We start from the raw sequence: 27,887 nt of genomic DNA, 5'->3' as shown, positions 1-27,887 counted from the left end.
CGACCAGAGACACATTTCTGCCCTCCTGCTGCTGAGCCAAGCTCGAGTAGAGGAAGGGAGGACAATAGGCATCCTGTAAACAGGGAGGTGTGACCACCTCCTAGACAGAATTTAGTGTATTAGGGCTGGGTGGGTGCGCTTGCCAGCGCCTGGAAGTCTGCATGAGGGCCACATTTGGTGTCCTTGTGCATAGTCCAGTTCAAACCAGTCCTGGGAGCCGTTGGCGCCTGCTCTGGTGCAAAACTGGACAAAGGAAATAGGAGTAACCTCCCCTCTGTCCAGACCCTGAATCTTCCCAACCCTTTCCTTAGGCTTACCTGAGTGTAGGTCCCTAGATTCGTCGTGGACAAGATTCAGAACTGAAACCACTGCACTTTGACCGTCTGGGCACTCAGGACTTTGCTGGACTTCGTTTGGGCCTGAATTCGTCTCCCTCTCAGTCTGCTGCCTTGTCTGTGCACCATACAGAATCCGTGTATGGCATGTGGAGCATCCAAGACACCTGAAGATAATCTCCCTTGGAATGAAGGAGTCACTTCCCGGCTTTCGCAGGCACCACAACACTGCTGACAGGTCTGCTAATCCAGAGCTCCTATGGACTCCGAAGGGTTCAACAACACAGGAGGTGGGTTTCTACGTCCCACGAAACCCAAGCTGCCCTCTCACCTAGTTTGAGGTCAGAATCCCTCATGGGTGCTGCAATACCCGAACCCCTGTGCACCGTGTACTTTTGCAAGTGCAAATGCTTGTTGGCAGTTCTGCAGCAAGTGCATTGGGCTCCAAGTAGCCCGAACCTCTGGCACCTTCTCCTGCAAAGATCTTCAACCACATCGCACTTTGTGCTCCTTGGCCTGTTTTGTTAAGCTCCTGCGACTCCGGTGTCTTCGACTTGTGGGTCCTGTGGATGGCCAACTACGTCTTCTTTGGGCCCCTCTGATTGCTCTGGGATTGCCCTGACTCCCCTGCTTGTGGTGAGTCTCCTGGACCTAGCTGGTCCTCTTCCTGCAACTTCTTGACTTCCTGCGTGGGTTGCTTTTGCCAAGGCTTGTTGGTTCTCCCGCCGGACACGACCCCTCAGCACTCAACATCCTTCATGGTACAAAACACTATCCGTCTTCTGGTCGCCCTCGGCATCACCTGGTCCCCACAGCTGCAGAGTCAAGGTCATCGACATCTACCCTGAAGCACCCGACATTGGTGGGCATTAGTCTACCGAGCCTCTGGTCACTCTCCAGTAACCCAGACTCTGTCCCCTCTGCTTTCAGGTACTCTTCATCAGGAATCCACATTTGGATTCCTCCGGACACTTTCTCCTCTTCTAGCAGCGCCACTTTCCTGTAGTCCTCCATTGGGTTCGACAACGGTTTCTGTCGCCACTTCACACATATGCCCCCGGCTTCCCTGGGATAGGTAACTTGGGTACCACGGTATCCACGGATGGGGTGGCTCTCCAACCTTCTGTCTTCCACAAGGTTTCTTCGGGGTCCACTGGGAAGGGTCCTTAATCTTTAACAATCCAAACATGACTTGCACATTGACTTGTACCGAGCATGCTGTCTTGTACTCACACTGCACACATTCTCCATGGGGTCCCTATCTACTCATGTTGGGTGGTTCCTTGGGATCCCAGCAAATCTACGTCCTCTTGACATTGTCCTGACTCAAGTTATGGTTCTTCTACCTCTTTTTTAGTATATGGTGCAGTCCCCCCCACCCCCCTCCGGGGCCCGCTGTGTATTAGTGCTATTTACTGTGATTTCTTTGCTATATTAGTGTGTGCTTTGTGTATATCTCCATGCCGGAGATACTGGAACATACTAGAGAGTATTGTATAATAAATACATATTTTTTATAAATTCCTTGTGTGGTTCTCTTTCATTTAATCTATACTATAAGATTGCATTCTGATAATACAAGCTGCTTCACACTTACAAGACTAAGCCTGAAGGCTGCTCTCCACAGCTACCATTTGGATAGCTTTCTAAGGTTGTCCCAGAACTCTTAAATCACCATAAGGGTTGTCTGGACTGGTACAAGCTGCGCACTTACATTAGTGGACATCATATACCAGGCCAGCTTCTCATAGTAACTCTTAGAAATAGATTATGCTATCATCCGTCAGGGATGTGAATAAAATATGTTTACGCAGATTGGGCCAACCACAGATTTACAAGAATTTTCAAAACTGCCTCCATCTTTGAGACCTGATGAAAAGCATCTAGGAATAAGTAAGCTTCTGCTATTTTCTTCCCTTTTGGGATATGACAAAGTAGGGAGTTTTGGTGTGTTCAATGTAAAATCTGTGACTTCTACGGGAACAATGTTATGTGTTTGTGATATGATGGAAGCTGGAAATAAATTCCCAAGATGGGTTTGTGGGGAGTGGAACATCTATGCATTTTAGCATTGAGTTTGAAGACTGTTAAGAGTTGGAAGCCTACAGAATTAAACTGGGCACATCCCTCAAGATCTCTGTAAGGAGGGGAAAGACAGAGAAGGTATAATAGAAGGTAGGTTACAACAGGTATGTGGAATGTTATCAGTCAGTACCCAAGAAATTTTGTTTGGGGTCAAAGACAAGTATGTATGTTTATTTTGTGCACTGGAGATGGGGGCTCAGTGCCCTGCAGCACAAACACTGTCAATGCCACTTTAAAGTGCCACAAGTATTGTTGTGGGAACAAGGATTGTCTGCTGCTAAGGCAAGATATTCAGCTATATGTATAAGATGTTTTGAAGGTGCGCAGGGAGGTTTAAGTTCAGCCTGCATTAATGTCAGTGGCTCCAATGAAACAATTTGTGCACATTTGCAAATTGTATGTTTGTGGCTAGTTATGATGTTCAGAGGGTGCTCCTTTATTTTATGCAAATACATGCAGAAGAATGGAAGCAAGATTGGTGATTTAATTTTGATAAAAAACAATATATAAAAAATATTAACTTGAAAAAAATGGATGAAGGTTGCAGGCAATGTTTTCTAAACTTTTGTGTAGTTTACTTCCTTTCAAACCACAATGTGCCCCAAAAGATTTTCATCTTGGACACAAACAAACAAATATTACATAGCGTTTTGATAAATTATAGTTTACTTTTGAGGATAACCTTAAATGCCATTTCTCTGAAACATTATTTTTTCATGTTCAGTGCACACCAGTATTAAAAACAAATGTGCAGAGCAAGTGCTACTTCACTTGTTAAATTGGGAGTAAGCTCCTAAATCTTCAAGTGGCAACCTAGGTACTTGGTCACCAAAAGAATCTGAGTTTATTTATAATGACATCTCTTTAAAACAAGTGAATGGTTAAAAGTAAGTTTGCCAGAGCTATTCACCAGACACTTGCTCAGAAACTGAAGAAAGAAAGAGAGCAATGATGCATACTGAACTTTGCAGCATTCAGATGCCCGGCATAACAAAGTGCTGGCAGAGCGCTTCCTAATCAGAAAGCTACCCTCAGTAGAACACAATCTTTGACAGCGCCTCTGCATTTGCAGAGCCTGTGAAGATGAATTCAAAGACTTGTGCTAAATATGGCCTAAGATGTCAGGTATAATCAGAAAGAAGTATGATTAGTGTTAGCCCTGTCGGCCTTAGGGTGATTTTCTCCCAAACCTTTTGCCTGCTTGCCTCCAATTGTACTGAATTCTTTTATATTGGCCTTAGGGCTCTGTACATTTTACCATTGCTAACCAGTGCTAACGGGCTTGTGCTCACATCCCTAAACATGGTTTGTTTGGCATATACTCAATTGCATATTTAATTGACTCGTAAGTCCCTTGTAAAGTGGTATACCATGTACCCAGGGCCTGTAAATTAAATGCTACCAGTGGGCCTGCAGCAGCTGTATTTCCACCCACTTAAGTAGCAGTCTAAAACATGTCCTAGGCCTGCCATTGCAGCCTGAATGCAGTAATTCACTGCCATGTTGACTTGGGATTTAAAATCCTTTGCCAAGCCTTAATCTCCCCTTTTCTTACACACGAGTCACCCTAAGGTATGTCCTTGGTAGCCCACAGGGCAAGGTGCTGTTGAATTAAATTAGGACATGCACTTTTAGGTTTTATATGTCCTGGTAGTGAAAAACTCCTAAATTCGTTTTTCCGCTACTGTGGGGCCTACCCCTCTCAAAGGATAACAATGGGGTTTCCTTATTACATTTAATAAGCTGTCATACCTACTTCAGAGGAGGTGGATCTGTCATGTTTGGAACCTATGCAATTGTATTGATAAATCCTCTTTACTGGCAAAGTTGAATTTATCATTTCAATTTTGAAAATACAATTTTTGGAAAGTTGACATTCTCCTGCGCTCAGCCTTATGTACCTGCAGCCTGTCTTTAATCACATGCCTGGAGTGGGTACCAGCTAGCCTTTGTGTATTCCCCCTAGACAGCCACACACAATGGGAGCTTAGGTGTGATTTTATGGCCATCTTGGGAGTAAGAGAGGGTGCAGCTGGGCACAGACTCACACTTACACCTGAATAGGCTGTGCCCTGTCCACACAGAAAGGACTGCTTAACCATCTGTAGGAAGGGTGGAGACAGGGCAGGAAGGGACGACCTTTTTGCGCTTCTAAGACTCTTCTTTGAAGTCTCAACCACTTCAAAAGCACCACATGGTATAAGAAGTGGACCTCTAACTCTACCTCTTCAGTACACTTTTCGACCTGTGGATGCTCTTCCAGGGAGAAGGACTGCTGTGCTGCCGAAGGACTGCTCTCTGCTGGACTGCTGCTCTGGAAGAACAGGTTTCTTGCTGTGCTAACCTGCTACCTGTTTCCCTCCTTGCCTAGGTGAGAAGTACTGGACCTTCATCACTTGAGCCCATAGTGACTCCAAGGGCTAACTGACTGGTCTCCTGATCTCAAGTCTAAGGGATTTAAAAGACTTGCAACCATTCTGCTTCAGCAGCTGGACCATCTGTGAGTCTGCCCTGCCAAGTCACCACTTGGGAGGACCAGTCCTAGACCCATAGAAGTGGGCCTAAGGTGCTTGTCCATCAGGACCAATGCATCAAAACAACTGTGAAGTACAGAACTGGTGCATCGTTACCAATGCATGGGTCAGCACCAATGCATTGTTGCTATTGCGTTGATCGGAATCAGTGCGTTGCCCTGGTTGCATGGACCAGCACCAAGGCATTGCCCCTGGTGTGTGGACCAGAACCGGTGCATCGTTCCTATAGTGTTCCTGCCTTTGGAACCAACATTTTGCAACACTCTACTGAACAAACATTCTTGAAACTCCGCCGACGACCGCCTCAACAATGATGTTGAATCTCTTCATCAGAGCAACACGTTCATCATAATCGACAGCTCACCACTATTGCGTAGCCAGGACCAGCACACCGTCATGTGGATCAACATCAACGCATCGCCACTCTGCATCTTCGTCATCGAAAGGATCCTCAACATTGACACAACCCGGAGCAACATACTTTTACTCAGCAAGCCCAATCTGGTCCCTGTAGCCGGCCAGCGCTCAATCGCAGTTGACCTGAACTTTTGACTTTGTCCCATTCCAACGTGACCAGATATCCCTTTTTGTCGGTTAGGGCTTTTTGGCACAATTTTCACTTAATTGTTTAAAAATTCATAATTCTGGTTCTAATTATTGGATTTTGGTAATTTTAGTTTCAAATTATTTAAGTTAACCCTAACTTCTTGTGTTCTAAGCTATCCAAGGTTAAGCCCATGTTATTTGAGTGGTTGTGGTTCACCTGGCAAGGGATTATGGCTGGTGCTTGACCAGGGCTCACACCCCAGTCAACCAACAACTCAATTTCTCACAATTCAAGCCTTGCTAGAAACTAGGGGTGGGTGGAATTTGCGAAATTAACTTTCGCAAATTATCGCGAAAATGTTTAAAATTATCGCAAACAAGCGGAAATATCGCGAAGATGCGGAAGTTTTTTTCCGGCATGTTCGTCGAGATTTTCTGCATGGTTGCGGGTCGCCAACTTACCCATGTGGTTGCTTGCGGGCGCAGCCATCTTGTTTTGAGTTGTCTCGCGGTGCATGATCGCGAGGAGAAAGACGTGATCGCGCGACGCATGACGTCATTGCGGGCGCGAACTGTCGCGAGACAGCGCAAATGGCTAAAAACAATACAACATCTCATGGAGAACGCGACCGGATCAAGAAAACTTGTCGGCGAACGCAGGGATTCAGGTAAGGCGATCGCGCGCTCGCGAGAATGTATTATTTTACATCGCGAGCAAGAAACAAATTATCGCCAAGCTGCGGAAACCGGAATTTTCGACATTTTCGCGCTCTCCGCGGAACGCGAAAATTTCAAATTATCGCAATTTCCGCGAACGGAACAAAATTTTCGCCCAGGCCTACTAGAAACCAAACTCTGTCCTAGAATAAGCTATGGCAAATCGGAGATTCTATTTTTATAGCTCTAGCTATAGAGGTGTATTTTTTTGTTTTGCAGGACAAATAGATTTCTGAAGCATCTAGTCCGTTGATCAAGTAGATATTTTAAAATATACAACACCCCCTGCACAACTAGCAAAAATGTTTTTTCCCCTCTTGTGTCTATAGGTATGTGGGACCTGCAGGTTGAATACATTCAGTGCATCTCTTCTCCATGTCCAAATGTATGATCAACGGGGTACTGCAAAGTTTTTACAGCAACATAAAGCCACAGAATTGCGGAGAGAATGTGAACCTGCCATGTTGCAACACATGCCCACTCTAACAAGTTGGAAAGGCACACAGCTGCTGATATGCAAAGATGCCTTTATTTAAATTTTTTTAATTATGTGGAATTTAGGGATATTTTGCAAAATAATAGGTACATTTTGCTAAATACACTTCTAGGTATCTCGAGTGAAAATTCAATGTGAAGGTATCCTTTACATTCAAAGGTACCTGCAAGCAGACTTGAGGAGCAAATGTCTCCAGTGATAAATTTCCTGTCAAATCCAGTCTTTCACAAGACATGTTGTACTTGATCCAGTCACCGGATCAAAGGTGGAGTCCAAAACTATACGCTTGCATCACTTTGTGTAAATTGCGTAATGCGAAATTGCATGAATTATGCATGTTTTGCACATATAATGAACATTTGCCTGGGACTGTACAGCGCCTAACAGCCTTATCTGCAAGGGGAAGGCATGGGACAGCAGCTAATTACAGATCCCTTAGACGTTAATTGCAATGAATTGTTGTCTGAAAAATATAATTAACTTCCACAAAAACTGCCTTCTTTTCATTGCAGTCCTGGAATCATTTGATAATGAGTTAACTTTTTTGTGTACTTACATGGTTTGATTCTCAGCTTTTTTCCATACTATATGCATAAGTAAAAGAGCAGTGTTGTTTTCACCATGCTGCGCATCTTTGCATTTTGCCACTTATTTTACATATAAATACTTTTGTATTTCTAGGTAGCAGCTCTTCAGAACGCCTGTGGTGATGCTGTATTGAAATTTGAACCTTTTGTGCTCCATGTACAATGTCAGCTTTTAGAAGATGCACAGATACTAGTAAGGACATCAATTATGCAAATCGGTGTTAAGTTATTATTTTATATACAGTATATTTTTAAACTTAGTTTTATTGAAATTTTAAACAGATGGAAGGTATTTGATTATACATTGCATGTAAAAGAGACCGACCAGCAGCATATTTTTACCATGCATTCTTACAATGTACATATAAACAGTACACGTTTCTGCTAGTACAACTTCAGCAAAAAAATCCCTCGATTGAAGAGCCTTTAATGCCTCAGAGTAATAGGTCCATAAATTGACATGAGCTTTTATGGACTGAAAATAAGTGTTTTTTAAATTGTTCTTATGCAATCAATGTAAATGATTTTAAGTAATTGTTCAATAAAAAGGTGTCTGTATGTCTATCTATCTATCTATCTATCTATCTATCTATCTATCTATCTATCTATCTATCTATCTATCTATCTATCTATCTATCTATCTATCTATCTATCTATCTATCTATCTATCTATCCTTAGTCTTGGTTGCAGTGTTTTAGGGGAGGTATATGTTCAGAATTCTGATTCTTTACTCGCTTAATTATGCAGTGACACGTTCCATTATCATTGTATCCAATACTTTAAAGAACAGATTACTAAATCAGTCTACTGGGATAAACATTTTGGCATCCCGAAGCATTTTGACTATCAAGGTGGAGGCCTTTCTATCCATTGACCTCATTGCTGAGCCTCAAACCTAGGACTCCCAGAGCCTCCGATATAGAATATCACATTATGTATTTGAAGAAGAGCAGAATTTCCTTCAAGAAGTCTAGTTTTGGTCATAAACCCACCAGGCATGTAGTTTTAAATCTCTTCCACAGCAGTGTCTTTTGGATCTAGCTGTGTATCGAGTAATATGTATATAAAAGCAAAACCCAACCTCATTGTGCTGGTCACTGAGAATACAGAAATATCATATATTGTTTTGGTTTGTCTGTGTGCCTGCTTCTATAGAGAATTTGATTGTACCTCCGTCTCTCTCTCCTTCTTCTAGACTAAATTAACATTTACATGTCTCTCTTCCCTCAACCATACACCTATTTCCCTCAAAACATTGCCTAGAGCCCTCTTCCTCCTATTTAGATTATTTAAAATTATGTACATTATTCAGTAGACCCTTTGACACTTTTTTGGAAGTACCTTGTCATTGGGTCCCTGGACTCTCGCCCACATTTATGTGGCATGCTTCTTCATTGAGTCCATTTTACCTTAGTACTCTTGCATCCAGGCAACCTTCTCTATACATGTTGGAGCTACAGTGAAGTGTGGGAATGGTCCACACTGTCTGGCCCTTTAAAATTGTGTAATGAAAGAAGGCATATTAATTTTATTCTTTGATGTCTCCTATCACAAGATTAAAAACAGAATATTTAAGCTGGGCTATAAAGCCCTTATATGGTCTTTGTAAAGAAGTTTACATGTTTCTGCCTTCTGCCTTCTGACTCATGGCCATTATGGGTCTGGGCAATTCACCAGCAAAAGGAAGATCCCCATACGTTGTTAAATCCTCAGTCCCAAATCTTGTCACTGTCTAAAGTAAGATGCCAGTTGAGTTGGTAATATTTGGTCTATCGCTATGCTGCATATTTCATGGGTGCGGAAGGAGGGAGTTCTTCAAATTTACCTTTTACTTAATGGTGATTGTGCCTTGTAATTGTACCTAACACTTCTCTGCTACCTCGTCTCCATTGGCAACATGAATCATAATATAATTTTCAAAGAAAAATCCCAAGTATGGGAACATGGTGTCCTGTTAATCAGAAGTGATAATCAAGTCTTAGTTTCTGCAACAGTCTGTTTTATTTCCTTTAGCTGTAACATATTCACAAAGACATGATGCCATAAATAAACACTGCATTTGACTTCTATATATCTAAGCTCCCAAACAAGTTCAGACTCATGAATCCTGGAGGAAGAACTCTGCAAGCCCATGGCTCTAGGCTTTCAAACCTTAATTTCAAACCTTAGGCTTGAATCAAACTTTGTGTTTCTGGAGAAGCCTGAAAACGTTGTGTTCTGGGCTGCTTACAACTAAGCCTAAATGTGGAGGGGTTAAGGTAAAATAAAAATACTGGACAGTAGCCCTCCCTTCTGCTATTGAACTTTAACTTCCACCTCCTCAAAACGGATTTTCATATTTTCAGCGCTTTGAAGATCTATACAGCTCTCTAAAGCTTCTAATAAATACATTATTTCAGGCCATGTGGATTACCAAGGGAGTTGAAAGGCAGTGTTATAGTTTTACTTCCTCTAGTCACTTCTGTGTAATATTTTGTATCACAACTTTACCAACACAGATCCAGTATCGATTGGGCCAATAAGTTTTCAGATTATCCACTTTGATTATCTCCCACACTGTCACACATTATATATGTTGTTGTTTGTGGAAGCGGAGTCTGTAAATGTGCGAAAATATCAATTTTCAATATACAACGAATATAATTTTCTCTTTTAAAGCATTCGGTGGCTATAAATGCTGGGTTCAGGAACTCCGGGATTACTGTCGGCAGAAAAGGGAAAATTGTGATGGTGAGTGGAATTTCTATTTATTTTGATCTTTCAGTGGATTTTGTTGAAATTATTAATGCATTTCATAAAGGTCAAATAATTATTTCAATCCCTAATCGCCATAAAATTGTATTTCCTGTGTTATGTTTATCATTTTCAGTCTGGAGTTGAGAAGGTCTGATCACTTATACTAAGGAGTAAAATACTCTTTTATTCGGTTAAAAATAAACCATAAAAGATGCACATATATACAATTTATACAGATTATAAAACAATAATGACATTCATCTCCCTCACCAGGGATGCCAAGGCTAGCAATGCTCCATCTCTACTCCTATATTCATAGTAATCAGTAACTCATTAAATGCAACATAAGGGCGGTAAGATCAAAATGGGCTATGCTTTACAGCACCGTATAAACTGTATAAAATAGCATTTTGTTAGCATCTTTGGCACAATTCTAATACAATACTTTTCAACAAGTGCATGTACATTGTAATGACCTTCTAGTCATGCTTAAATATGACAGCATAATTACATGGTAAGAGCCCCAAGGTCCAGTCATAACAATAAAGTGCTTCTACTTTAAAACAGCTCACCGTGGCCTAGTTTAATATATGTAATGTGAAAGACCTTTAATCTGTTACACAACCTTAAACATGTTATACAGGCAATAAAATAACTATTAAAATTCCGCAGAGACATCTTAGATAGGGTCCAAAAATAACAATTTATTTCCCCACAATCTTACGCAATCTAACAGAAGCTGTGATGTACCTGTAAACTGTGTAACACACCTGTACGGTTGGCAACAAATGGAGCTACAACATAGCAGGTCTGCACTGCCTAATATTTAGAATCCTGAGCAGAGGGACAAGTATGGACTTTCTGTGTTTGGTGTACAGGCCGCAAATGAATAAAAAGTGTAACCGCGACTTTGCCGAGTTCGATTCACATGGACAGACTGCGAGATCATTATCCCAGTAAGCTGTTGATGGGTAAGAGACCAGCAGATGGGACATATTAAGGCAGACTCTCACCAGAAAAAAATACTGCATACTAGGAATAGTGGGCAGGTAGGGTTCTATACATTTGGTCATCATAAACATGCTATATGTCTTCACCATCCACTTGCCACTCTCCCCCTCCTCTCTTTCTCCCATCATGTGACCCAGCAGTTCTTCTTTTAACAACTAATTTTAGATGCCTCAATATTTCTTGGGGGTTGTCAAAGAGCTCTTCACAACCTATCAAGTGGAACGGGCCTTGACATACTGCAGCCACTGAATATCACTAGCCTTCTCAAGTTTCAGACAATCATTTATGACAGCTTTGGTGAGTACTTCTTCAGGTCGACACCAGGTAGAGACCCATAACATAATCAAAGCTATCTTAACCATATTGCTCAAGTGAGTCAACTCTAATTCATCATGACATATAGACGCAGATATACACCCAGGTAATCAAAGTAATTTGCTTAGGAAACTGTTTTCGGCAGTCTGTAGCTGTGCCGGGTCCTAGAATCCCCAAATACCTGCCCCATATGTGGCTTCTGAAATGCATCTAGCCTTGTATATATTAAGTAATGCCCCCAAAGGGAAAGATCCTAAGTCTTTTGGCAAACTTAAAGATGGAAGCCGCGTTTAGTTCAAATTGTGTGCGTCTAACCTTGCAAAGATGTTTCCAATAACTTTTATTTTCAAAGGGTAACCCAGGGCACGTAAAGGTGTTTAATGTCTGTAAATTAGTGCCTTGTATCTGGAATGTTCTCTCCTTCTCCCTGGGCCGGCCACAAATCATAGTAAAAGGCTTTGATTTATTTGTTTGTGGCGTCAAGGACTTCATGAACTCTACAAACCCCTCCAGAAATCTCTGCAGGCCCACACGTGTTCTGTTCATGAGCACACAGTCATCTGCGTACATTGGTACTGGAATGCCTCTTGTCCTCGCCCTCAGGGGATCAGCCACTATCTCCACTCCTCTGCCATTCGCCAAGACATTGCAAAGGGGCTACTCTTGATGCTATCATTACTAGCAAAGATCTGGCTTCCCTTTCCCGCATTCTCCCCATTGACTGGTCAGACCATCACCTTATCCTCTTCACGATTAACTGCGCCGTACCCCCCCCCTCCCCACCCCCCCCCCCCATCCCCTGAAAACACCAAATATAGGAAATTAACCAGAAATCTTCACCTTATTCCTCCAGCGGAACCGGAGACCAAGATCAAAGCAAAACTTCAACTTACACCTCCCTCACAAAATGCCAGTGACCTTACCGAACGCTACAACTAATCCATCATTGAGGTCCTTGACCATATTGCTCCAGCCAAATTAAAACTGTATGAAAACAACCCCGCTAAATCCTGGTTGAATGCTGATCTCAGCAATGAGAGACGCTCACTTAGGCTGATCGAACGCACGTGGAGACAACACCCCTCCCCCCCAAAACTAGCTCTCCTCAGAACCGCAAGAGCTATCTACAAAAAGCACATCCTCAATGAAAAGGCCGCCTTCTTCCGTGCTCAACTTGACCGGGCAAAAAATCGACCCAGGGAACTTTTCAGCATTATCAAAAATCAAACAGCTTCTGCCTCCCCCCTCCCCCCCCCAAATTGTTGGCTTCTATCGAAAGATGTGAAGTAATTGCTAACTTCTTTTTCGAAAAAATCGCCAAGATCGACCAATCCTTTGCCTTACCCCTCCCACCTCACTGCTCATCATCCCTCTTTGACCTCCCATCCAAGTCTCCTTTTACACCTCTGCCCCCCCTGACTCTGTTCATCTCCATCCCGCTGTCGCCTCTCCTGTACATTTCCTCTCCAGCCCACAACTAAAAAATAATGCATCTTGTCTTAGCTTCTCCCCAGGTACAGAGCGTGAAGTCCTCAACATCATCACCAAGCTTAAACCCTCCTCTCATACCTTTGACCCCCTCTCCCCGCTAACCTTGTTCAAGATATAAAGCATATCATTGCACCTTATTGGACCACCACCATCATCAACTCCTCTTTGACCACAGGATGTGTCCCTGATTCCCTCCAGCTTGGCCAAATCACTCCTACCCCCCAAAATGCTACTACCGACCTCACTGACCTTAACAATCTGCGTCCTATCTCTAATCTTCCTCTTCTATCCAAGGCACTCGAAAAATGCACCTTGCTCCAACTTGACACGCACATTGACTCTTTTTGCCTTTTGGACACATTACAGTCTGGATTTAGAAAGGGCTGCAGTACTGAAACTGCTATGCTCAACATTGTTGATGACATCCATCACTCCCTCGACTATGGGGAGGCATCCCTTCTCATTCTTCTTGACCTCTCTGCGGCTTTCCATACTGTTAACCACTCCGCCTTAGTCAACACCCTCAAAGATCGTTTCGGCTTCAATGGTCTAGTCCTCAAATGGTTCACCTCCTTCTTTCAGCACAGAACCCAACAAATTAAAATAGGCAGTTGCCTCTCTAAACCTATTCCTGTCCCCCTGGGCGTCCTATTCTGAGGTTCTATTCTCTCTCCCTCTCTCTTTAACTTCTTCATGGAACCCCTCACCCTCATTCTCAAGCAAGCAGGAATCAACTACCACCTCTATGCTGACAATACCCAGCTTTACTACAGGATTAAATCCCAAGCTGACATTCTGCCCTGACTAAGATTCAACACTGGTTCCAGCTCAGTCACCTTAAACTCAACCATAAAAAAAACAGAAGTCATTCTCTTTGCTCTTAAAAACAACCGACTCCCCATCCAACTCTGGTTCTCTGACCTTAAAGCTCTCAACTGCTCTTTGTCCACTTCTAACTCAGTTAAATCCCTTGGAATAAGCATTGACCACAACCTCAGCCTTTCTCCCCACATAAAAAATGCGGCCAAAGGCGCTCTCTTCACTCTACACCACCTCAAGAAAATTAAACCCTTAATTCCTGCTGATGACTTTAAATTAGTTGTTCAATCATCAGTACTTTCTAGATTGGACTACGGTATTGCCATTCTCTATGGAACACCGAAAGTCCACTTAGCCCCAATCGAATCTCTCCTTAACCTCGCGGCAAGGCTTATTTCTGACTGTAAGCGATTCAACTACATCTCCCCCATCCTCAAAGACCTCAAATGGCTTCCCATCGAAGGCAGATCCACATACAAGAATGCTTGCATTACGCATAAAGCCTTGCAACATCACACCCCATTGTATCTCTCAGACAAATGCCACAAAGCGGGCTGTGCAAGAGAATTGAGGAGCACAAATACTCTCGTGCTAGTACTGCCCTTGGTAAACAAGAAAGCTACCCAGTCACGCTCTTTCTCCAGAAATGCGCCCACTATCGAGAACTCACTCCCCAAAGATCTACGTTGCACTCCCTCCTACCTCCGCTTCAAAAAAGATCTCAAGCGGTACCTTCTAAACAAATACTTGGGTCCTTAATCCTGCCACCAAACAGGGGTTCACAACCTGCCCATGATGGTGCTATGTTCCGGACACTTTTGACCTGACTTACTACCCCCTTCTTCTGTTCCTTACTTATACTTCCACCCTCCCCTACTAGTTATTTTATAATCACTGCCTACACCTGCATGCCATTACCTCTCCCATCACCCACCTCTCCCCATACCTCCTCCCTTTCCTCCCCTCATTCCTGACCACCCACGCCAGCTTAATTATCCAATATTGGTTATTACCTAAATGTACTCCTTATTTTCGTGTTCATGTAATTATGGTCCCTTGACATATTGTTCTTATTGTTTTGCATCTTACCTCTTTGTACTAATGTTATATTGCAATTCGTTCCTCTCTCAACCCTTGTTAAGCGCTCTGATACCTCTGGGTCTAGCCAGCGCTATATAAAACTGTTTAAATAAATAAATTAAATAAATAAATAGATACTTTTCCAAATCATTTGTGTAGACGCTAAATAAGAATGGAGCGAGTATGCAGCTTTGGCGTACTACCTTCTTGATGTTAAAGGAGGGAGTACATTCCCCTTTAGGGCCATACCTGATCCAACCTACAACATCCTCATGCAGTTGACGTAAGACGTACTATCTTTGCCTCCACTCCCAAAGTCAGAAATTTTGACTAGATTCTACCTCTGTTAACATTGCCTCCCTTAACCCGTACATACTTACTGTGCATGCGAAAAATGTTCAGACACTGGTCAATCATTCCCAGGCCCCACCTGAAACCATATTGCATAGGAGATTAAATGCCTTCCTCTATTGCCCAGACGTTCCAATGGAATCCTGGCCATCACTTTTGCTGTGCAATCTATAAGCAAAATCGGGTGATAGCAATTGGGGTGCCCTCTTTCACCCTTTCTGAAGATTTGCACTATGATGGCAGTTGACCATGACATGGGGGGACCACAAACGATTGCACTATTTAGGACACTGACTAGTATGGGGGCCCACAGCTCAGTGTTGTTCTTAAAAAGATCGATTTGCACCCCGTCCGGGCCTGGTGCTTTATTATTGAGGTATCTACTCACTTCACTGCTGTGCCTTCTGGAGTGTGGATCTTCAAATGCCTCAGTAAAATATGTCACCCATGTAGATGCCTAAATGGGAATGTCCGTGCGGAATTATGTCCACTAGCAAAATACAAGGAGTTCACCACTTTTCTACAGGACCTTACTACCTCCATATCCATAGGAGAAATCTTTAGGGCATTTTCTACTGTCTTTGTGCTTTGGAGCATGGTCCATCAAACCACTTGATGACCTTTGCTGGGAAGTGAGCCCCAGGTGCTGTTAAGAGTTCAAAGTTTCGAATATGCCTCCAAAATATCTGAAGGATTGGCATCACTTTCCAGGCATGTCACAATTGTACTCTCACTACTCCCCACTAGACTTCTCAGTAGCTCCCCCAAATCTACCTCTGCCCACTTACGTCTAATTGCCTGTTTCTTTCAATACTCTATTGATGGGGTAGTATAAGTGGATACGGAGGCCACAAGGCCCAGAAATAAGGGCTAGTGGATTGTGGTCACTCTTTTCGCAGGGGATGATTAAGTATTTAGAAATTTTCTCTCTCATCTCCACTGAAACTGCTGTAAAATCAATTAGGCTGCCGTCACCTTTCCCTGTGAATGAAATTTGTCTACTAATTTCATCCTTCACCAAGTCGAAATTGAGCTTGAGATTGTGGCTTACCAAAAGAGTGTTTAATATGTCACCCAAAAACTGTGGGTAAAGTGCAATAAGTCCACTGCATAAATCTCCTACAATCCACACACAGAGTTACAGGAAAATGGTCACAATCTATGATTAAAGTCTACTCCCCACAATATATGAAAATCCACCTGAGTTCTTCCTATGGCTGTGTTTAGAGCACAGTCCAGTGAGTCTATAATTGCAGTATTATGACAGTCAAAATTATTATGATACCGATTGATCAAAATTGTAGTAGAAGTTGTGACAAGAGATAGACGCATAATCTGAAAATGGGGGGGCGGGGGAGTCTAAAAACACTTCCATTATTTTACGGGACAGTGTTTTGCTGATTATCATCAAAGGTCCACTAGTGTTGTGACCTGCTGGCGTAGGAGGGGTTGACATTGCATGATACCCATTCAGGTGGCGACTGTCACATGACCAGGTCTTTTGTAGACAAATGATCTGGTATTCACTGATCATATTTATCCAATCTGAGTCTTGCATTGTCTGGGCAATCCCTGCAGTGTTCCAAAATAAGACACTAATATTCCACACAAGTATAGGGGCACGTTTTCCAGGACTCTGAGTGAGATTTAATATCTGTGGATTGGCAGATATTTGGGTCACTGTGCAGCTCATGGATTTACATGTCATTTCAGGGGGACTTGAAATAAGTATATAAGTGTGCCTCTGACCACACCCAGCAAAGGCTTTGAGAGCTGTGTTATCATGTCAATCAATATTGGCAAGTGCCGAAAAACTATTAGAAGTAGGAATTGTAAAAGGTACAGCCTGGTATTTTCCCACTGTTGGTCTCATAGGAACAGTAACCGGTAACACCAAGGGATTGGGCCTATAAAAGTAACTCAGTGGTACTGCTTTGGTAGGATGGCAACTATTGGTTTGTTTTATTAATCTGTTAAAAATGAAACCAAGTAATTGGGCATTTGTGAAATTAACAATGATGCAATCAACTTGCTCCCTTTTCGGCATGTTGCCTAGCCATGATACTCTCCGCACTGCGATATTTTGTGATACAAAGTAGTTGCTCAAATCGCCTAGCGATGAGCATAGCCAGTGTAAGACCTAGTTCATTAACTGTCTCTCGCTTTCATCCTGGCCTTGCAACTGTACAGGTAAATGTTTTAGGATAATCCAATCCAATCCAAACAAGCTTTATTCTACACTTTAGTCATAAAAGCATGGCACATAAATATTTCATTACACACAATACAAATCATGATTATAGAGCCTGTTTTGAGAAATTAGGTCAAATCATCATAAAAAACTAGTTTTCAATAAAAACTTGTAAGACAGCAATATATGCTTAAAAAACAGCAACATTTATGGGATTCACATCCAAAGGAACACAGAATTTTAGCCGTAGATAATTAATCCAAACACTTTGTTAGAACTAATAGCTACTTAAATAGTGTATGGCTATAGTTCCCTTAGTACATGGGCAAACGAACAACAGCAAATACGCCCATATCATACAGATAAAAAATGCGACCTTATGGCCCATGACAACCCTATGAATTTTGCTACTCCTATAGTAATAATAGCATATGCTGGACAAACAAACAGTAAATGTGCCAACGACTCCACATGAGCCTGGCATACGGGACACTTATTATCACCTGATTTAGCCCATCTGGCAGTGAAAGCTCTTAATGGCAGTGAGCCCCCCCCCTAAATTGGAAATATAACTTTCGATCATGTAGTTTAGTTGTTTAGTTATTGTGTCCCAATATTGTTCTAATCTCTTGGTTAATTTTATTTCCCAAAAAATTCCTGTAAGTGAGGATGACTTACTATTTCTCAGTGTTTTGTGCATTACCATCTACCAGAATTTTTCTTTTAACATCTTTTTCGAGGGGAAGCAAGAACTAATTGGGTCATCCCATTGCACTGTCAGGCCCATACTTATTAAGGTACCTAACCTCCCGTAGCCATTTGACTTGATGGAAGTTATCAGCCTTTATTATATCCATAAAGCCTGCAGCATATGATGCCAATTCAGGTGTACTCCATAGTCTACAGTATAGTAAAGGACGTAATTTTGCAATACCCGCTAAAGGTTTTCTACCAAGATCGTAGAGTAAGGGACACACTGGGGTACTTTGAGGAAGGTTGGTAATCTTACGTAGGAACCTATTTTCTACTATGGTAAGTTTGGACAAATTCTCACACACCCCCATAGAGGGCTGAGCTAACCACTTTCATATTATATACCTGGAGCACCGGACTGATTGGTTTTGTGAGTGAGGTGTTATACTCCAGTTGGAGCACTCCCGACTGTTGTCGATGCTTTAGTATTGCCAGGTCAATTTGTTGGTTCCATTTGAAATCACTCTGTATATTAACCCCCAGGTAGGTAAGCGCATTGACTTGCTCCAAGGGACGATTGTTCATTAAAATACCACCTTTAAATGCTCTGTGTGGATTAAGACATAAATTTCGTTTTTCGACACATTAACTTCCAGACCCCGCATGGAGCAAAACTCCTCAAAAATTAACAGGGCCCGCTGGAGACCACGTGGGGTCTTTGGGATAATTAATGTGTCGTCCGCGATTTTTTCACCTGCTAATGTCGGGGCATCAGTAGCGGTTGATTCCATACAATTCACTATTCCGTTGATAAACCAGGAGAATAGTGTAGGGGCATAACGCAGCCCTGGCACACACCTCTCTCTACTGGAAAAGCACTAGTAACCATACCCTGTGAGCCGCATCAAATTTTAGCATAATTATCCTCATGCAATCTGATAATTAGTGTTAGCAGTTCAAGAGACATCCCTAATTCCTGCAGGACCACCCATAATTTAGAACGGAGGATAAGATCAAATGCTGACTTTAAATCGACAAAGGCAGTGTACAAGCTGCCTTAGCCCAGGACCACCGTCTTCCAGTGCAACAAAATAAAACTAAACACCTGGTCGATGGTGCTAGTGTATACCCGAAAGCCAGCCTGCAGGGGGATAAAATACTATGATCATTTATCCACTCCTGAATCTTGTTAAGAATTAACCACCCCATTATCTTTTGTAGGGAATCTATTAGACTGATCGGCCTATAGTTAACTGGTTGAAATTTGTCTCCCTTTTTAAAAACATGGATAATTTCTGCCCCTTTCCACAAGTCAGGTACTGGCGCGCCTTTTGCAACAGTGTTAGCCAGCAAAAGAATGTACAGACACCATCTAGCTTTGTCATAAAGAAACATGTTTGCAGGAACACTATCTGGGCCAGATGCTCTGCCACCTGCTACTGATCTAAGTGCTGCATTGATGTTGACACTACAAAAAGCCTCTTCTCGATAAAACAAATAAGTCGGTTCGACCAAGTTTGTCTCAGTAGGCCCCAGGGCATATTGGGGTTTAAAATGATTAACCCAATCTTCCTGCGTTACATGATTTTGTTGTTTGTTCCAGTTGCCCTCCTCTGTCCCACTTTACTATATTCCAAAAGTACATGATGTCACTCGAGGCACAAGCCTCCTTAAGCTCCTGCCATCTTTTCTTGTGCCAGATTTTCTTGGCCTTTTTCTTGGTACTCCTATATATTTGCCTAGCTACTCACACTGCGACGGGATCACCTGCTTCAATAACTTGCCTTAATGATTCACATGCCTGTCTACATTCCTTATTAAACGAATGGCAGGCTTTCTGATTTATAACTTTTTTAGACTTACACTGCTTTACAACATATGTACGCAAAAGGGCAAAGAATTTATTATGAGTATGAGTAGTAAGCTCGGGTACTTCGATAGTAGCTACACTAGTCTCTAGCTCAGTTAGGGCACAGTCGATATCCTTGGTGATACTAGCTATAGATTCGGGCTTCTCTACTATCTTTATCCATTTTAAGCGTCTCATATCATAAGTGGAGAAAACATCGCAAGAGAACAATATGCTCCCAATTTGTATGGGTGCCTTCTGCCGCAATAATCCCAAAGTCGCACACAAGTGGTTATGAGCACTCTCTATCTGGTCCCTCACAACCATGTCTCCAAAAGTGTGCCATAGTTTCAAGCTAATTAATATATAATCTATGCGACTGGCACTAGATCCATTATTAAATGTATTTGCCCCAAGTCTGTCTGGTGGAGACCTTCCATTTGCTGCCCGCAAGCCCTTTTCCAGGCAGATGGAATTAATTTGAATAGTCACATCCGTCATATTTTTATGGGTGCAAGCTCCAGCTTTGGGATGCCCCACTGGGCATCTTCCTCTTCTGTGAGATAACACTCCTCATTTGCAAGGGGCTCAAATGTCGAATTAAAATCGCCTGCAATTATGACGTTAGAACCTACTGAGTATAGAAAAAGATTGTTGAGAGCCGATAAAACTTCCAACTTCTTCCCTCTAGTTCCCCTCACATAACTGTTGTAGATATCTACGTTCCCTTGCAGACCCATATTCAATCTTAAGGCCTGAATGTCATTACTCTTAGACGAGAGCTCCTGAATAATGTAGCCTAATTCTTGGCGGACCCAAATTGTCAGTCCCCCTGAAGGGCGGCCTTTTGCTCCTCTCATAGCTGGAATGTGATAATTTAGATAACCTGTTCAGTGGTGAGGGGCTACTAGCCACGTTTCCTGAAAGAGGCAGATATCATAGTAATCCATGAAAGCATACCACTCAGGAGATTATATCTGAGAACGCATCCCTGCGATATTCCATGACAGTAGGGTTCTCCTTTGAGAAATATTACAGATTGACAATGGCTCATTGAAATCATTAGGAGATGTACAACTAGCCTCCCACAGGCCCTCTATCAAATGTGGGGTCAGGATTATGGCCCTTGAGGACCGACCAGCATCTGTACTTAAAAGCTTAGTGGTAGGAGGACTACCCCTAGTGTTTATGGGGACTCCAGTGGGTCCTTGATATTCTCTAGGCGCTCCTCTAAGTCAGTCATTACTCTGTAGTATGGAGCATCCCATATGTCTAATAGGCAACTGTCTGGGGAGATGTCTAGGCTGGCTACTCGGAGGAGATTGTCTAAACTGAATGGATGACGAATCAGGAGAACTGGTTCAAAACTCTAGAGCAAAAAGATTTTCGACAAGATCCGCCCTTTTTAGGATAAGCTCGATGCAATTTAACTGATGAACGGGGAAGTAAGCCTATGTGCCTTGACAATGTCCTCCATAATCACTGCACGGCATCCCCTTGCATGCCGTATCCAATGAATGGCTCTATTGGTAAGGGAATCTGAGTTTTCTGTACCTTTGCTGGTGTCTTTCTTGGGTACGTTCACCATATACATTCTATGGGTATTGAGCGCATTGGTAGCATTCTGTTCCACCCGCCCAGTTTGGATAATACACTGTATGTGAGGATGAGTATATCTGTCATATATCTGTCATACATTGACTGGTCCCTTGAGGTTTCTACACTACGGTGATTATTAGGATTACCTGAGTTAGAATAAGGCACATGCTTAAACATAGATGGTAATTGTTAGAAGGTGACCTCAGAGGGGCCCGGAAGGGGCCCTGTCTGCCCTGAGACCCACCCTCGAGGTATCGTAGCCGGGCACTGGCGGGAGACTCCTCAGGGGAGGAACCTCGTATCTAGGATCGTACACTCGGCACCACACGACAGAGAGACACTACACGAGGAGTTCTTAAGAGCAAATCTTTATCAGATCGGAGTGGTAGGATCTTTATGATCAGCAAGGCAAAATATATACAAGTAGAGCGCGGGCTCACAAAGTCTTGGAGGGGGGTTAGGAGGTAGCGGGACAGTCTTTGGGGATAGGAATCAAATGCAGGAGCGTACCCGGCGCACAGCTCACAATCCTCGAGCTGGGGGATACGCTGGTCATAGTGGGGTCCGGCGGGACCAAGAGAGTCTGTGGGAGCTGCGAGTCACTCAGCAGGGCTCAAGCACAAGTTCGGAGGTCTTACGATCTTCAGGGAGCCGCGAGTCACTCAGCAGGGCTCAAGCACAAGTTCGGAGGACTTACGATCTTCAGGGAGCCGCGAGTCACTCAGCAGAGCTCAAGCGCAAAGTCGGAGGTCTTACGATCTTCAGGGAGCCGCGAGTCACTCAGCAGGGCTCAAGCACAAGTTCTGAGGTCTTACGATCTTCAGGGAGCCGCGAGTCACTCAGCAGGGCTCAGGTGTTTCCAAGGCGAATCTGCCGGACAGTCCCAGAGCACCCCTTGTTATAGGGCGACTCCTCTTTGATGTCCGGAGTCTGTGCAGGCAGGGGTCTTGTCACCTGGGGGTCGCTTGTTGGGGGTTTCCTGCCATTGTCCTTTGATCCTTTCAGGGCCGGGTCGGGAGGAGCCCCAGACACCCAGCAGGCGCGGAGCCAGCCCTCGGGGAGGCCGGCGGGTCGATCGAAACCCACCTTCCCAGGGAAGCGCAGAGGTGTGATGGAAACTGCTCCTCCCTTTCTCATCCCAAGGGGAGCGCGATGTCCTCCAGCCGGAGTGGCGCCTCTAGGCTAGGGTCGCGCTGGGGCCGGGCGGCCATCTTGGTGCATGCAGTGGGCACGCGGGCCCGGGGTGGCCGAAGGAGGAAGGCCACGGACGGGGGAAGTCCGCGTCGGGTGTGTGTGTTCTGGTGGGAAGGATCGGCTAGGCCGTGGGCTCGGGGCTGGTGTGAGGTGCAGGGGTCAGGTCTGACTATGTTACGAGGGCCGGGTCTAACACGCGTCCCCCCCCCAGCTGAAAGCCGGAGAGAACTACCCATCTTCTTGGGGGTTCTCTTCGCTGAGGCGGAAGAATCGGGAGAGGCCATCGGCGTTGGCGTGGTCCGTACCAGGGCGATGTTCCACGGTGAAATCCATCCCCTGGAGGGAGATTGACCACCGCAGAAGCTTGGGGTTTTCTCCTCGCATCTGCATGAGCCATCGCAAGGGGCGATGGTCGGTTTGGACCCTGAAATGGGTGCCGAACAGGTTAGGGCGTAGTTTCTTGAGGGCCCAGACTACGGCGAACGCCTCGCGCTCGATGGTACTCCATCTCTGTTCCCGGGGCAACAGCCTTCGGCTGAGGCAGGCCACGGGCTGGTCTAGACCCTGGTCATTTACCTGGGAGAGGACTGCCCCGATGCCATGCTCGGAGGCGTCCGTTTGTACCACAAACTCTTTGGAGTAGTCGGGGGCCTGGAGGACGGGGGCCGTACACATGGCTGTTTTCAGGGCATTGAACGCCTCTTGGCAGGCAGGGGACCACTGTACCTTCTTGGGCTGCTTCTTGGACGTGAGTCCCGTGAGGGGACCGACCAGGCTGCCGTAATTCCGGATGAACCTCCGGTAGTAGCCCGTGAGGCCCAGAAAGGCTCGGACCTCTGTTTGGGTAGTGGGGGGTTCCCAGGCTAGGATGGCGTCGATTTTGGGCTGTAGAGGGGCGACCTGCCCGCTTCCGACCTGGTGCCCCAGGTAGGTTACCGAACCTTGCCCAATCTGGCATTTGATGGCTTTCACGGTGAGGCCCGCCTGGCGTAGGGCGGTTATCACTCTCCGGAGGTGCTGGAGGTGCTCACTCCATTCGGAACTAAAAACTGCAATATCGTCGAGATATGCAGCGCTGAATTTTTCTAGCCCGGCCAGGACTCTATTTACCAGTCGCTGGAAGGTGGCCGGGGCATTTTTCATCCCGAAGGGCATCACGCGAAAGCGATAGTGCCCATCCAGGGTGGAGAAGGCGGACCGCTCCTTTCTCCCTCTGTGAGCGCAATTTGCCAGTAGCCGCAGGTGAGATCGAAGGTGCTGAGGAACCGAGCAGCCCCGAGCCGGTCAATGAGCTCGTCGGCCCGGGGTATGGGGTGGGCATCGGCTCGGGTGGCTTCATTGAGTCCCCGGTAGTCCACGCAGAAGCGGAGTTCCGGGGCGACCCCGGGGGCAGCTGCTTTTGGGACCAGGACCACGGGGCTGGCCCAGGGGCTGTCTGAGGGTTCGATCACGCCTAGGGTCAACATTTTCGAGACTTCGGCATGGATACAGGACCGGACCCGATCAGGGACTCGGTAGGCTCGGTATCTCACTGGCGGGCTGTCCCCGGTATCCACATCATGGACACACCAGTCGGTGACCTTGGGGACCAGGGAGAAAAGGTCCGGAAACTGCCCTAGGAGCTGGCGGCAATCCTCACGTTGCTGGGGAGTGAGAGACGGGGAGAGGTTCACTCCCTCTACGGAGCCGTCCTTCTCCTTGGTGCACAGGAGATCAGGGAGAGGATCTGACTCTTCTTCGGACCCGTTGTCAGTGGCCAGTAGGAGGCTCAGCTCCGTCCGCACAAAGTGGGGCTTGAGGCGATTCATGTGGAGGACCCGGAGGGGGTCCCGGGGTGACTGGACGTCCACCAAGTACGTGACCTGGCTCTTCCGCTCAACCACTTTGAAGGGCCCGGTCCATTTATCCTGGAGGGCGCAGGGTTTCACGGGGGCCATGACCCATACCTGCTGGCCCGGCTGAAACTCGACCAGCACAGCGTTCTGGTCGTACCAGCGCTTCATCTCCTCCTGACTCGCCTCCAGGTTGGCCTCTGCCATCTCCCGGAACCTCCTAGTCTGATTTCGGAGGGCCAGGACGTAACGGAACACATCTCGGGGGGGGGCCTCGGGGCGCCGCCTCCCACTCTTCCTTGACCAGGCTGAGGGGCCCCCTGACGGGGTGCCCGTAGAGTAACTCAAAGGGGCTGAAACCCAAGGATTTCTGGGGAACTTCTCGGTATGCGAATAGGAGGCAGGGGAGCAGGAGGTCCCACTTATGCCGATGGGGCTCTTCCAGGCCCGCGATCATCCCCTTCAGAGTCCGGTTAAACCGTTCTACCAGGCCGTTTCCTTGGGGGTGGTACGGGGTGGTGAACTTGTAGGACACCCCGCACTGTTGCCATAAGGACCTCATGTATCGGGAGATAAAGTTGGTACCGCGATCGCTCACGACCTCGCGGGGAAAACCCATGCGGGAGAAGATCCCCATCAACGCCCGGCCACCACGGGGGCCGTGACGGTGCGCAGGGGGATGGCCTCAGGGTAACGGGTGGCATGGTCCACTAGGACGAGGATGAACCGGTGCCCCTGGGAAGTTGGGGGGTCCAGAGGTCCTACAATGTCGATCCCGACCCGCTCAAAAGGGGTACTGACGACAGGGAAGGGTTGGAGGGGAGCCTTGCGCTTCCCTCCACTCTTCCCACTGGCCTGGCACGTGGGACAGGACTTGCAGTGGGCTTCCACATCCGCTTTCATTCGGGCCAGTAGAAGTGAGTCACGAGGCGACTGTATGTTTTGTCCTGACCCAAGTGGCCTGCGAGGGGAACGTCGTGGGCCAAGCCCAGGAGGAGGTTTCGGAAGCGTAGGGGTACCACCAGCACCCGGCCGGACCCTAGCTCCACCGACTTCTGTTCGCTGTACAAAAGGTCATTCTCCCAATACACCCGGTGCGTCCCCGTTTGGTCGCCTGCCTGTTGCCGGGGCCCGACCAGGGAGGGACAGGTAGCCTGCTCTCGGCAGAACTCCTCTCGGGAGGGGCCCCCCTCGTGGCGCCACTGGGCTAATTCGGGCAGATCGCCTAACTCGGTGTCTGGGGTGGAGTCGGAAGGCGGGGGTTCGTCACTGGCGATCGACTCTTCTGGTGGGGGGATGTGGGGACCCTCGGCCGGGACCATCCCATCTTCAGGGGTCGGGGCGTCGTCGACGTCCCTCAGGGGGGTCAGTCGAGCCGCCATGGATCGAGTGGTGGCGCACACCCACTCAGGGAGGCCCATCATCCCTAGGTGGGTTTTGCGCTCAACTTGTCCCCAGGGGGAACTTTCCAGGTCGTTCCCCAGGAGACAGTCGACGGGCTGGGAGGTTCTCACTGCGACCTTCAGTTTACCGACCACCCCTCCCCACTCGAAGGGCACCAGGGCTACCTTACATAGGCTTTCTGTGTTGTCGGCTGAAATGACAGGGCAAAATACGTTGGGGAGGACCTGGTCTTCGTGGACTAAATGGCTGAGGACACCGGTGATGCTGGCCCCGGTGTCACGGAGGGCTTCTACTTGGTGGCCATTGATCGTTACGAGCTGCCCATATTTCTTTGTGTTAGAGGGCAGGAGGCTCCCAGGGACCATCTCTCTATCTCCTAAGGACACTAGGGCCATAGCGGTGGGTTCCCACTCCTCGGCCTCCTCAACCTCCTCCCCCAGAGCTACATTGGCTATCTGTCTAGCGGGGGGAGCTGCCTGGGTGGTGCGTGGGACCATGGGGCATTCAGGGTCGTTGGCGTAATGCCCGGGCTTCTGCCAACGGAAACAAGTGATGGTTACCCGGTGCCCCCGTCTCAGGGGGGGGGGCGGATACAGCTGGTGGGGGTGCCGGGAAAGGTGGAGGTTGGGACTTCGGGGGACCCTCTCTGCCCTCCCTGGTTCCCTCCCCCTCTCTGGCGGGGTGGTCCCTGACTGGCTCGGGGGTACTCTCCTACAGGGCCCCGGGAGACCCGGGTGTTGGTCCAGCGATCCGCCTCGACAGCCAGCTTTCTCGGGTCCGTGAGCTTGCTGTCGAGCAGATGCTGGCGTAGTTCCACAAAGCAGTTGGCAGCCAGGTGTTCCCACAGCATAAGGTCGGTTAGTTCTTCCAGGGTGGTTACCTTGCTGCTCTTGATCCACCCATCGAAGGCGCGGCTGAAGAAATTCACATACTCCACCCAGGTGGTACCCGGGATCTTCCTGCAGTCCCGGAACCTCTGGCGGTACATCTCCGGGGTGAGGCCGTACCTTGTGAGGAGGGCCGCTTTCATGTGTTCATAGGAGGTCTGCATGGAGGTGGGTAGGTCGAGCAGGGTGTCTCTCCCTTCGCTCAGGAATCGTCCCCATAACCCAGCCCCCCAATCCTTCTGCGGGACCCGATGGGAGGTCATGGCGACCTCGTAGGCCCGGAACCACTGCTGAATGTCATCATTCTTGTAATATTCTTTGACCACATCCTTGGGGATGTGGACCTTCTGCTCCGTCGGGGCGGCCGCCTCCCGGTTCCCCGGGGGCAGCGCTTCTTCGCTTCTTGCTTTCAGTTCTATTTCCTTCAAGCTACGTTCATGTTCCAGTTGAAGTTTCCTTCCCTCGTGTTCTCGTTGGAGTTTCTTCTCTTCTAGTTCTCCTTGTACTCGCAACTGTTCTACTGCTAGCTTTTTCTCGGCTAATTTCAACTCGCCCTCAATTTTGAGTTTGGCTAATTCGAGCTCGTGATGGCGACTTTTTTCTCTGTCTGCGAGTTCCTCCGGGGATGGGCCCCCGTCTGGTACGAAGCCTCGCACCTGGTTGCTGCTGCGTTCTCCTTGGGAGGGTCCAGCTTCGTCGTGGGGCTCCCCCGCTCCTTCTGGGCGGGAGGCTCCAGAATCCACCCAAGCTTTCAGTGCCTTTTGCATGTCTTCTTTGGTGTTGAGACCAGTGGTAGCGATTCTGAGTTCCTTACAGAATTGTTTTAGTTCTTTATGAGTGTACTCTTCCAGCTGTTCCACCTGGAACACGGTACTGGCGTCGTCTTCTATGAGAACCACGGCGTTTCCTTCTGCCATCTTTGTCGGTAGTGCATCAGCCGTTCACGGTACGATCTCTAGATTATGGGCCCGAATCCCGTCGCTTGCCACCAATGTTAGAAGGCGACCTCAGAGGGGCCCGGAAGGGGCCCTGACTGCCCTGAGACCGACCCTCGAGGTATCGTAGCCGGGCACTGGCGGGAGACTCCTCAGGGGAGGAACCTCGTATCTAGGATCGTACACTCGGCACCACACG

General features: G+C 46.5%; 1 protein-coding gene across 1 annotated transcript in view; it reads left to right on the top strand.

Annotated features, from left to right (window-relative positions):
- The window catches only part of TYW3 (tRNA-yW synthesizing protein 3 homolog), a 173,436-nt gene that overhangs the window by 126,663 nt on the left and 18,886 nt on the right, over positions 1 to 27,887 (top strand). Inside the window, exons 3-4 of the mRNA XM_085602274.1 lie at positions 7,395 to 7,493; positions 9,960 to 10,031. Coding sequence (XP_085458400.1) covers positions 7,395 to 7,493; positions 9,960 to 10,031 — 171 coding nt within the window. The remainder of the gene's footprint in view (positions 1 to 7,394; positions 7,494 to 9,959; positions 10,032 to 27,887) is intronic.

The sequence above is a fragment of the Triturus cristatus genome, chromosome 4_2, assembly GCF_964204655.1.
Source record: "Triturus cristatus chromosome 4_2, aTriCri1.1, whole genome shotgun sequence".
NCBI lineage: Eukaryota > Metazoa > Chordata > Amphibia > Caudata > Salamandridae > Triturus > Triturus cristatus.
The sequence above is the reverse complement of the archived record's forward strand: the minus strand, read 5'-3'. Positions and strand labels throughout refer to the sequence as shown.